Source organism: Anopheles marshallii, chromosome 3, assembly GCF_943734725.1.
Source record: "Anopheles marshallii chromosome 3, idAnoMarsDA_429_01, whole genome shotgun sequence".
NCBI classification, from domain to species: domain Eukaryota; kingdom Metazoa; phylum Arthropoda; class Insecta; order Diptera; family Culicidae; genus Anopheles; species Anopheles marshallii.
In genome coordinates this window covers 79,032,777-79,045,508 of record NC_071327.1, presented here as the reverse complement: position 1 = coordinate 79,045,508, position 12,732 = coordinate 79,032,777, and the positions used below count along the sequence as shown (strand labels likewise).

The following is a 12,732-nucleotide window of genomic DNA, read 5'->3' as shown; positions in this document are numbered from 1 at the left end:
CTAGTGAGTGTAGTAGCAGCAGTAGGTTCGAAAATCGCCACCCAAGCGAAGGCACTAGGCAAAGAGAGTGTAGAGTTTAGATAAGATTTAATATTATATATATATACATATAAATGGATATATATATTTTTTAAACACATTTTTTTCCCCGAAAAAACAGTAGCGTGAATGCAAAACATTGGAACGTGATTGAGCCAAACCATTTTGCACCAAAGCAGCACCTAGCAGCAATGCAACGGTTACTATGTAAGGAAAACCAACAGCAAACAAAGCAACCCGTCGGTGCGTTTTGTACGTTCACTTGCATATTCCCTTAGCACAAACCACAATAAGCAATAGAAACAGTGAGGGTTACAAATGTTACCAATGTGAAACATTTTTCACACAATTTCTTTGATTCGAGCTTTTGGTTTCTTACTTTTGTGTACTAACGCCCGGCACAAAGGACTCGTACATCGAATCAGAAGTGATTTTATTACGGTGACATACGATCGCACAAAACACACACACACATGCTCCCGTCAGGCTTGAAGCTAATACCACCAATAAACACTTAATAAACGTACACAAAACCTGTAAACGTATTTTTGTAACAAACATTAAATTGACGTTTCGATTCGAGTAAGTGTGCGTGTGTGTGTGTGTGTGTGTGTGTGTGTGTGTGTGTGTGTGTGTGTTTTGTGAACAGTTAAATAATAAAGTTTTCTGTCAACATCAATGCGAAGATGTAAAACTCTGGGTAGAGATGGGGAAAAAATTAAAAGCAAAAGAAAAACCCAACAGCAAGTGGGAACCGTGTGAGCTATTTGAAAAGCAAATACAATAATTGAAACAACAGAAACGAATTTTATGCAGTCACAAAACGGGAAAAAGGGGAATTGAGGAGATAATAAACCCCCTCAATTCCAATAAGTTCAATTGCTCAAAAGTCTAATTGGCTTAAGACAAAAAACGTGTTTTAAGGAAAAAGTTCGGTGAATAACAGAGAGAAAGAGAGAAACATCACGCACACACACACACATGCCAACACGGAAAATGTAAAGAAAATCTTTTGACCCACCATCACCCGCTGTGGAGGCGAAGCCTGCGGAGAAAAGTTTGGGAAAATGGGACAAACAAAAAGAATTTGTATTAAACCACACGCACACATACATTGCTGGGTGGATGGGCGTGTGTGATTGTGAGTATGTGAAACATTTGGAACCCTTATACAGCAGGAAGCGGAAGGAGGCATGGCATTGAATGTTAAAGAGGAAAATAGAACTATAATTGGTAAACAAGTGAACAAAAGTAAATGTGAAAGTGAGTGAGAAACCAAGAAAACAGGTATGCAGACCAGTGGAAGCATAAGACAAAGGTAAAGCAAGCGAAAGATACGATTGGAAGTAGAAAATCGTAATGCATTTAATTAACATTTAGCTCATCCGTTGCGCTTCTTCGATCTGGTAAAGCCATACGATTTGTTTTAAACTTATCGCGTAATAAGGGAAAGGAAAAATAAAATACAATTAAAAAATACACAAATTCATATCAGTTGTACTCGTGGACAAGTGTTTCAATTGTTTGGATCGTTATGTTTCGATATAGTTAAGCGTAAAACAAAACAAAAACGGAGGAAGTAATTAAAAATCCTTCATCACTTTCTATTCTTCTCTCTATGCTGTGCTTGACACAAACCATTTCGGATGGAATTTTATTCAAAATTTATAACGAAAATCTATTGAAATTTAATATTAAATCTGTTGTTTATGTAGATAATTTTTGCTATGTGTGTGTGTGTATGTGAATGTGAATGTTTTGTAAATTAATTTATGTAAACAAAGCATTCCTCTCTAACGCACACGCTTTACTTGCTTTCCTGGTGCAAAATTACGATGCTGGGAGAATTCTGATATATTAGCGCACGAATTAATTATATCTAACGTAATAAACTTATTGCAAGCAAAGCAAAAGAAAGCGAAACAAACCGCAACCCATTCGATATAATCGACTCCAATGGCCATACACAATTGACCTGGCATAGGTTTTACCCTTAATTAGCTCCCCTAATTATTCGTCCCCAGCTATTCGATGCAAGGTAAACTAAAGTTTAAAACCAAACAAAAGGAAGAAATATCTTAAATGCATTGTTAATGTGTCGCTTGTTAAACTAAACAAACCGGATTGTATTCAATTTAGCTTCGCGTGTTCCGTTGCATCGTTGTACATGTTTTGCGCATCCCAGCTTGGCGCACTAATAATGGCTGAATACTGGTGGCATTGTGCACACTTGTTTGGCAACCATGGGTTAGAAACTCACCTCCCAGCAAAATGCAATAAAGAAACCCACGAAAAGGCCACTCAAACACGTGGGATGGCGGTGAATCAAATGCTGAGCATGTAAATAGTGAAATGAAAGCAGAAAGTAAGAAAACTGTTCGAAAATTTGTTAAGCTGAGGAGATACCCGAACGGAAACGCAAATGAAACCACATTTATATAAAAAAAGATAACAGAATAGAAAGAGAGAAAATGAAAACAAAAACAAACTGCAAAAAAATTAACGATTACGACGATGTGTAGCTAAAGCAAATAAGTATCCGTAAGTAAATAAGTGATATTTTGAAGTAGTTTGCAAAATCTGATATAAAAACAAAAGATGAAAAAAAAACAAACAAACACACGCAGACACCGGTGTCACGGTGTAGGGTTGCAGTGGTCGGATAAAGGTTGAAAAAAACAAACGTTGTAAAAGATAAGATGTAAAAGATGATAAAATAAGAAACATTCCCCACCCGGGCCGTCTTTGTAATGTAATTGTATATGTGCCAGCAACGCCGGGTGCGCGAGTGTGTGTTTGTACGTGTACGTATGTATGTGTGTGCTAAGGTGTACCGTAGGTATGTAGGAAATTTAAATAAGAAAAAACACAAAAAAGAAGCTAAACTCAAATAAGTGACAAGCGTGTTGCTATGGAAACCGAATAAATCAAACGATAGTAAAACAGAGTAAATAAAAGATGGAGAAAGAGAAGAATAGAAAAACAGTGGAATGAAGATAAGCAAAAACCCAGCAAACACACACTGTGGAAGGAGGAAAGGCGAATGAAGAAAAAGGAGAGGGATTGGAACGAAAATATAAAGGGTAGGAACGGGAGTAATGTAATGGAAGCTATTTTTTATGAAAGTTTATAATTGTAATTTTTGTCTATAGTTGATTAAAGTAGCACAAATGGGGCGGCAATGGCAGCGTAAATGTACGCACCACTACCGATAAGAAGGGCAGAAAATGAATGCATAACACACTCACTAAATCGTCCTTTATTGGTCGGTTTTAATAAAAGTAAAAATGCAAAAATGATGTAGTAAACCAAACTTAAAAGAAAACAAACAAAACACTGCAACTGCAACTACAAAACGAAAACAAACAAAACAACAAATAAACAAGAACCGTTATAAGAGTTAAACGCGGAACTTAAAGCACAAATCAAACAAAGCAACAACAGCAGAAAGATAAAAGAGACTTTGGTAAAGCAAATCAAATAATGTTTGTGTTGCATCATTATGTTTATCTCTTGGGAAAATGAGAGAGATGGAGAGTTTCTCTTTCACGTGGTTTTTTTTTTCTCGCTGTTGGACCAAAGGTACGAAATAAACGATCCCTAATTGGTTTAAGAACTTCACCCGCTCACGTGCATAAGCAAAGATGAAGAAGGAAAAGCAGAATGAAAAACAAAATGGTTGCGTGTGCGCTGCAACTCTCATGCGTTAGATTGTGTTTCACCCACCCATACACATGCATGCACGTACATATATTTTGCAATTCTGCCAAGAGTCTAAATCGGCTTGTTAATTGTGATTGTGTATAATAATTAAACGTGGGGGAACTCAAAAACGCTTCGTTGTGCGATTTGGGATCGGTTGTGTAAAGCTTGTTCGGTTAAGTAAAATGGTGTACGTGCCAGCCACTGCGTCCTGCTGCCATGAGGTTTTTTATTAATTTAAAATACTTCAAATGCTATATTACCATTTAATGGAAAAGATAGGAAATGGGTAAAAGGACAGTAAAGGCATACACACATGCAAACACACGCAGAGAAACGCTCAGCATGGTCATTGAAAAATGTAAAACAAACAAAAGGAAAGGGTACACATCACAACCACAAAAGAAAAAGGAGAGAAAGCTAAGATATGGAACAATGAAAAAGGCACGCAATGCAGTTTAGTAAAATTAAGGAAACAAAACGTGTTAAATGAATGTTTAACAAAAACTTTTCCGTTTTTTTTTTATTCCCTCCGTCTTCACAATACAATTCACGAAAGGCACAATAGAGAAACAACACAAATCCATCCCCCCTTTGTCTGTCCCAACCGCACCATTTCTGTTTCATTACTATTGTTATTCACTATTGTCTTTGCATGCACAAACGCATGGTCTCCCATTTTGTTTCAATCAATTTAGGCAGGAATTGTGTTGAAAAGTTTAAAATAAATTTAAGAAAATTAGGAAACACAAACACATTCACACACACACATCCAGACACACATACTGTTAAACGAAAACGACTTCGCACGTGGCATGCCCAACCTGAGAACCAGCCAGCCATATTTATCCTCTCCATTGGAGTTAAATGTATCCGTTTTTTCCATATCGCAATTTTAGGGTTATGTATGTATGATTGAAGCGAGAGAAAAGAAAAAAACCGCATAAAATTTAACAGATGTTTAAATTATTCGTATCGTTAAGGGCTTTTAATAATAATTACATTATTACATCATGAACAAAAAAAAATGGGAGTACAGTGGGCGACTAGAGGAATGTTTCCGACGAATCCGATTGTGTGTGTGTGTGTTAAAGAGTGAAATAGAAAAAGAGAGAGAGAGAGCGAGAGAATGAGGAGTATTTTGTATAAAGGGATGGAGATGGGGAAGGGGTATGGAAGGGAAAGAGGCCATTTTATTGGGTTTATTTTCAATGGAATGTGTAAAAGGTTGGAAAATGAGTGGACAATTTTTTGGAATCTAGATAACATTACCTTGCATGGAAAGCAAATGAGGAAAGTGAGAAACATCATTCAGGCAAACATAATAAAGAAAGTGTCAAAAATGGCGGCGTAAGATGGTGACCAGTATGGCAACGGCAAAAAAGCACACTTGCAGACGAACGCTAGTAGGCGGTGAAGTTTTTCTCTCAGTGAAAATCAAATGTGTGCGTGCATCAACACACTCGCACAAAGGAAAACAATAAAACAACGCAACACCGCTAGATCAATGTGTTAGTGATTTTGTAACAATTTCCGAGGATTTCCTTACAATAATTCTTAGAATAAATTCGCAATGCTCCCCAACCCGCACCCTCGTCACCCTTCCTACACACCCATAGCTATTGTTAAAATGAATCTTTGTTGAACGTAAATATTGTTCATTGTTTTCCCCATCAACACTCCCAACCCAATGCTGCTGTGTTACCTTAAAGGGACTTTGAGAAGCTTTTTATTGAACACTCGCCAACAATGCAATGGAGACAACCACACCAGGACCGCGTGCACACGAGCTTTCATCGCTTCCGAATATATTATGTCGATTGGCTGTTTTTCTCAGATTTGATTTATCTGCCAGAAAGCAAACATGAACAGGAAAACAAAACATTTACCAAGAAGTAACGGTGCACAGTGGATCTTCACAAAAAAGGCTTGAAAAATGAAAAAAAATCGAAATTAAAACCGATGCAAAAGCAGACAGGCAACAATGCACACACCCACACAGATGTACAATGCTCACCGCCAATACGTCAAAACTAAACAACACCCATTTCCTGGTTGGAAAAAAAATCACACTTGGTTAGTAAAAGCATAAGTGGGTTTGGAAAAATACCAGAACACGAAACAAAAGACACATACGCGCAAGAAGAAGCGAAGAAGAAAGTGAAACGAAACGCACATCAAAATACAAACAATAGAGAAAATAGAAAGCAAAGGCAGTGAGAGCGGAACATAAAGTGTAAAGAAATAAATACAAACAGTGCAATGGGAAATGTCAGAATGTAGAAAGAAAAAAAAACAGCAACACAAAAACCCGTCGCAGAAAGAAAAAGAAGCGAATAAAATGCGCGCGAGAAAGAGAGAGAGAAGGAAGATAGAGAGAAGGAAGGAACAGAGAGAAGTGTGTACAAGTGGAAGAGAAGATGGAATTGTAGCTTATAACTCTGCTATGTGCATATTAAGTTTAAGAATGAAAAAGAAAATAAACGTACGTTCCTGTTACAAAAATAAAACCGAGCTAGTGTTTGGTGGTTATCGAGGTTTTGGGTTGTAAAATGTTGAGAAACACGATGATGGGTGCAAAACTGGTAAGAAAATTAAAGCATTTCCATTATCGACTATTGTTGAACGGCCTTGAGACAGACGGACCCGTAGGACCAGAACAGACGAACGTGTACGAGAGATCATGTGCTGCGAAATTCGTCGTTGGATACGAAATTCCAAACAAACGGACCGGTTGTCGATATCTGATATCAGTAGAGCATCTTTCTCAGAGGTAAAAGGAATTGCTACATCATATATCTGTTCTGCTTTGCATTGAGCATCATCATTCGGATGTACCTCAACCTTTTGATAGGCGTCCCCAACAACCATGCTGCCTCCAAGGGCCTCCAAGGAGCTTTATCCGCCTTCGGTGTGATCCAGAATTACATGATATTATGCTAGTAGTACATTACCATTCAGCGCCTGAAAGTATGCTGTCCTTCTAGCGGATACAGCTCACATATGAAGAGACATTTTTCGTAACATTATTTTAATATATTACTGGATCAAGTACAGCTGTTGCTTTGTTGTAAACCTAATGAAACGCACAGACAAATAATGCACGATTGTTTATAACGTTTTTATAACATTGGACGGTGAAACAGACACACAAGCACCCGCTGCGCTTTGGAAAGTGATAAGAATGGGGCACCGTGATATGATCGTGTACGGTTGTGCGCGTGTAATCTACTGTGTTCGAGGATCATCAATACTTCTCCACCGCTGGCGTAAAAAACTGTCAAACGTGAAAATGACAAGTCCAGCTCGCAACCAGCCAACATGAGCTCGTACTGGTGGTACATTTAGTGAGTATTATTGAGGGTAAATGGGTGCTTTGCGTGATTTTCTAATCGTGTGCCCCTATTGACAGCCTTATAGCGCTTAGTCTGCTGGCGTGGTTGGTCGACAGTCGGCGCGAGGCCAAGTTTAACTGCACGCTCACGGCCAACTACTACGACTGCCTGTTTCGGGACGTGATCATACGCAGCGAGGCCGACGCGGACAGCATCTTTTTCGGGGTGCAAAACTTCAACGACACCAGCATCGCGTTCCGCGACTCGTCGATGGTGGTGCTGCCGAAGAAAATTTTCGAAACGTTTCCGGCCATACAGTACCTGTTGAGTGATGCCTGCCACATACAGAAGCTGCTCGGCGGCACGTTCGCGAACGCGCAACGACTGCAGGAGCTGCATCTGTTCGATAATCGGCTCGCCAGACTGAACAACTTTGTTTTCAACGGTGCGTTGCAGTTGCAGATACTGTCGCTGTACAACAACACGATAAAGCAACTCGAGGAGCACGCGTTCGATGGGCTCGGCCACCTGCGGATGCTCTACATGGACGAGAACCAGCTCGAGAAGCTGCCGGAAGGGATATTCTCTGGGCTGGAAGAGCTAGAGATACTGGAGCTGCAGCACAATCGCATCAAGGAGATCAACGACGATCAGTTCCTGCTGTGTCCGATGTTGCGCGAGCTAAATCTTAGCGCTAACATGATCAACACGTTCAATATGTCGCAGCTGCAATCGCTCAACAAGCTCGAAACGCTCGACATCGCCCGTAACTACCTGGACGAGGTGTTCGTTACGAAGTATCTGCGCACGCTGAACGCGCAGGAAAATCAGATCAGCCGCATCCTGATGGACCAGGGTGATTTCTTCCAGCTGACCCACCTGAACCTGTCCCGAAACAACATCGCCAATATCAACAACATCTTCAAGTTTCGCAACCTGATCGAACTGGACGTGTCGTACAACGAGCTGGTAATGCTCGATTTCGTCATCTTCGCGTTCATGAAAAACCTGAAAGATATCAAGCTGAACAACAACAGACTGTGGATACTGGACAACGGAATTCCGTCACCTGCCAAGTCACTGCGAAGCTTGAACCTAGCGCACAACAAATTTCTCTATCTCGACCTTGCCGTGCTGGATACGTTTCCCGCCCTGGAGTATATCTACCTGCACGGTAACGATCTGATCGACATGCAGATCGGTGACATTGAGCAAAACTTCCCATACCTGACGCTCATATCCTGCGACAATAATGATTGGGACTGCATCAATCTGATGCACATCGTGACGCTGCTCGAACGGGCGTACGTCAAGTGGTCGAACCGCAACCGGAACTGTACCCAGCCGGAACAGCATCGGCACATCTGCTGCACCTCGGCCGAACATCATCTGCGCGAGAAGATTGTACGGTTGACGCGCGAGATATACAGATCGCGCAAGATGATCAAGCAGCTGATCATGGAGAATGCGGAACTGCGCAGCGAGGTCGAGATGCAGTATCTGCCCAGTGACGGTACATGAAACAGGGGGTGAAACAGGACTGTGAAGTAGAAACTTGGGGAGAAAAAGCGAAAACATGTTGAATGCGATGTACGATGATCGGCTGAGCTGGGGCTGATAAATTCGCATGGAAAACGCGTTGCCAATATCACCGCTACCACCTTTCCAGTAGCAGTATATTATTTTAAAGCACACGACCAGACACTGAGATATTCTCGGCGATTGAGATTAGATAGTAGCACCTAAATTTCTTTATTGACTACTTTATTTAGTGTAATTAAAATCACGAAAAAAATGTACAAATACAAAGAAACTGTTCTGGATTCGAACTGCATCCATTGTGGCATTATTCTTATAGGGAAATGGTTCCAACATTGCTATTTCAACTCAGAAACTTCGTAACATATGATTTCATATTGTTTTCATGGCTAGTTTCTTATATGTTAAGGTGGTTGAAGTATATGGAGGTCACCTCGCAAAAGGTCGAGAAATAAGCAAAAACTCTACGTAGCATCTCTACAAATGTCTATTCAACTTGAATACAATTCCACGTCCTCATCTCGAAAGTCGTACAAACCCAAATACTGATCATTTTACTGCAGTATCATTATGCTGCATCAACTATCTAAGTTGTGCGTTCACTGTAATATCGTGAGGTGAATTAGAGATTGCTGACTTCAATGGTTTCGTCACTTAAATGACATCCGTAAACTTCATCGTGATCCTCTTAATGATTTCCTACCAGTAACAATTTCAAAACAAATCAATCGGCTTAATGCCTCAGCCATCAGCTTCTCCGTGTTTAAACACCCCGTCAAACGAAAAAAAAAATCCATTACTCAACCGTGTTACCAAATATTTGCCAAAATTTCCTTCATTTTTTTTGCAAAAGTCCCGCAACAGGTCCAAAATTCCGTTCAATGACACCAAAGCCATTTGGATGAGTTACCTTCATCGTGTATGTGTGTGTCTGCGTGCGAGTTTAACCCCTAAAACGTACACTTCCGTGGTTGCTTTCGTTCATCTTCGGTTGCAGTATTATTAAATAAGCAGTGTGAAGCTAGTGAAAGTGTCAATACACGTTGACGGCAATTGGAACTGTCGGTCTTTCTCTTTTGCCTCGCGGTGATCAACATTTCGTGATGGCGTAAAGTGTATCGAATCGCCGTTATAGGGGTCCCGGTTAATGACAGCAAGCAGCGTAAGCAATGAGAGATACGGTGGGATAAAACGAGGCAGCGGTAGTGCTGAATGACTGATGGAGTGATCAGTCAGCACACTGTTCCATGGACAGTAACAAGCTTTCGAGACGATGGAACACGATCGTCAACTCTTCGCTGGACAGTGGATTACGATTAGTAAGTCGAGAACAGGTCTTAAACTGTGACCATATTGTAGCGTACTTAGAACGGGAGATTCCCTTGGAGAAAGTGGCCTACTTAGAAGAGCTGCACTAAATCATCCCAGTAGACCAGTTTCAGCAGATTCACTCTGCATCTCATCAAATCTCACCACTTCTCCGTTAGAACCATAAAACTCACCACCCCCAAATGGAACTATGTTCGAGACTGAAGTTCCCAAACGGTAACAACAGCCCCAATTGAACATTGGGACTTGGTGGAACGCGGTGTGCAATTTCTGCACGCTCGAATGAAGTGGGGAGAACGAACGGAACGGTCCAAATCGTAACTGGCCGTGAGACAATCGTCGCACACCATCACCACGGCACTTGGCTGGTAGTCGCTTTCGCTTTTCGCTTCCCAGGAAACCTGGACCTGGCCTACCCCCTGCCGAGCGCGCTGACAATGCGCCCCAACCGTCTGGCTGGCTGGAGCTGCGGGTTGGTACACCCGGCCACTCAGTACGATGCCCGCGGTCGATTGGTGTGGACGCGCGTGCGAAGATGCAACCGATCGGTGGCCGAAAGCTGCTCGATCTTCGACATTGGGTACCGCTGGTGGTGCTAGTGTTCGGTGCTAAGCTATCCCTAGAAGCGACCGGCGAGATTGTGATTTGCAACTACGAAAAGTTCCACCTGTTCGACAGCATGTACAGACCGCGGACGGACAACTTCTGCGTGTTTAACGATGTGTATCTCGGGAGTGACGTGAAGGGGGCCGACTTTCTGGCGAGCAGTCTCGACTACAAGCGGGTCGCGTTTGCCAACTCCAAGTTCCCGCAGGTGCCACCGTCGCTGTTCAAGAACTTCGATGATATTCGGGAGCTGTACGTGAGGCGGTGCTCGGTCGAGATGCTGAAGATTACGCGCTTGCTGGAGAAGGTGTACGCGGGTGGCAATCGAATCGCGAGTGTCCAGCTGGATGGCAACGCTTCGAACAGCTTGCGGGAGCTGTATCTCGACGGTAATCGATTGCAAGGGATCGCCAATCTTACCAACTTGCCCGCCATGGAGGTGTTGGTGCTGGAGAACAACCCACTGCTCGGCAATGTGGATTTCGCACAGTTCGGCCGTATGGAACGGTTGTGGAAGCTCGATCTGGAGCGGATCGGCATGAGCCGCATCAGTAATGGGTTGAAGCGACCATTGGCCGAGCTGCGACGACTCGATCTCTCCAACAACGCACTGACGTACGTGCATGTGCGCATGTTCCGTACCTTCCCGAAGCTTGAGCACCTCTGGCTGCACGGTAACAGGCTCTACTTTATGGAGGCGGACCAGGTCCGTGCGCTCGTGCCCGCCATCCGCAGCATCGTTATCGACGACAACCCTTGGGGCTGCGGCCATCTGGCGCTGCTGGGTAAACAGTTGCGCGACCATGGTATCATCATCCGTCTTGGCAACTGTCGCACAGACCGTGCCATTTACCGGGTGTGCTGTTCGGACGAGACGGACACTGTCGATACGCGCTACCTCATCGAGATGGGCATTCGGTACGAGACGCGCGTTCAGCAGGACGTGCGAGAACTGCGGGCGGAGAACGATTTCCTTCGCAGGGATTTGGAGCGGCTGAAAAGTCAGCTTGGTGAGCTGTTGGTGAACCTGACGCGCCCCATCGAACCGACGGCAGATGAGACGTTGCAGGTGGATGCTGAAGAGTCCGGCGAGCAGCCGGAAAGCAATGCAGCGTCTTCCTTCGAGGAGTACGAAGAGGATGGAAACGAAAAGTGAAGCGAATTATGTACAAATGCTCGACATATGTAAGATAAATTACAGCAAAATGCGGTAAAATAGTTGTTGCGTAATGTTGTACACTCCAGCAAAATGGTTAAGATTACTTAGTTCATGTACTGTTAGGAACAACCATTAACGCATAGACAAGTTTAGTTTGCTTAATAAATTATTCTTTGAAGTTTTAAAACCCCTCTTGTTGAAATATTCCCATTCGTAACAGTGCTCCACGGTACACAAACCGGTCTGTTCCGGGCTAGCTTTGATTCCACAAACATATGTATTCCACGTCACGTATGTTTTAAGGTCAAACTGTTATCACGATAACGTATACGACCGTCCGCCCATCCGTTAAGCAGGATTAACCAATTTAATTGCTCTTGCGGATGTGCAACAGACGAAAAATGTTCAAGACACTCTGCCTGAAACTACGGACGACCGCTGGAAAGCTGGCTACAATCGAACCGGGGAAGACAACAGGGATCACTGCTAGTAACGGATAACTTAAAACCATCCTATTCTGACACATTCTCTACAGATTTGTTTGCCCTGCCATCAGCTTCATCTCAAGTTTGAATGGAAGTATAACTTACGAATCAAACAGCAGATTGAATTGGACGATCACAAGACTGAGAGAAGTAGCGCGGTGTAGATAGATAGACCTTCAAGAGGCTCTGACCGTCATTTGTACGGCCTGACAAGCAGAATATCAATCGTCGATAGCGTGTTCTGGTATCTTAACAGCGTTTTAACTTGAATGTGCTTAGCATCATGAACGCGTAATTATTACAGCGACGGAATTCAGAATACAGGATACTGGCGACTCCTGTAAGATAGTAACATGACAAGTTACCGCATTGCTGCACGATTTGTCTAGAAAAAACAAACGAAATGTTTCAACGTAAAATTCGGACACATTTGTTCAGCAACATATTCTACCAATAAACCGCCACAAAATGATTCGCCTGTGCGAAACCCTAATCCCATTATCGATCACCCATTGGGAATCCCGGTGCCGATTACATT

General features: G+C 42.6%; 2 protein-coding genes across 2 annotated transcripts; both read left to right on the top strand.

Moving 5' to 3' along the window:
- The first annotated feature begins 7,023 nt into the window (after window positions 1–7,023).
- On the top strand, window positions 7,024–8,597 carry LOC128713203 (insulin-like growth factor-binding protein complex acid labile subunit). The gene is made up of 2 exons (XM_053808064.1): window positions 7,024–7,088; window positions 7,154–8,597. The coding sequence occupies exons 1-2, from the start codon at window positions 7,063–7,065 to the stop codon at window positions 8,595–8,597; spliced, it is 1,470 nt and encodes a 489-aa protein (XP_053664039.1). The 5' UTR covers window positions 7,024–7,062.
- Window positions 8,598–10,479: 1,882 nt separating this feature from the next.
- Window positions 10,480–11,706, top strand: LOC128715395 (uncharacterized). Its single transcript, XM_053810288.1, has one exon. The coding sequence runs from the start codon at window positions 10,480–10,482 to the stop codon at window positions 11,704–11,706; it is 1,227 nt and encodes a 408-aa protein (XP_053666263.1).
- The last annotated feature ends 1,026 nt before the right edge of the window (window positions 11,707–12,732 follow it).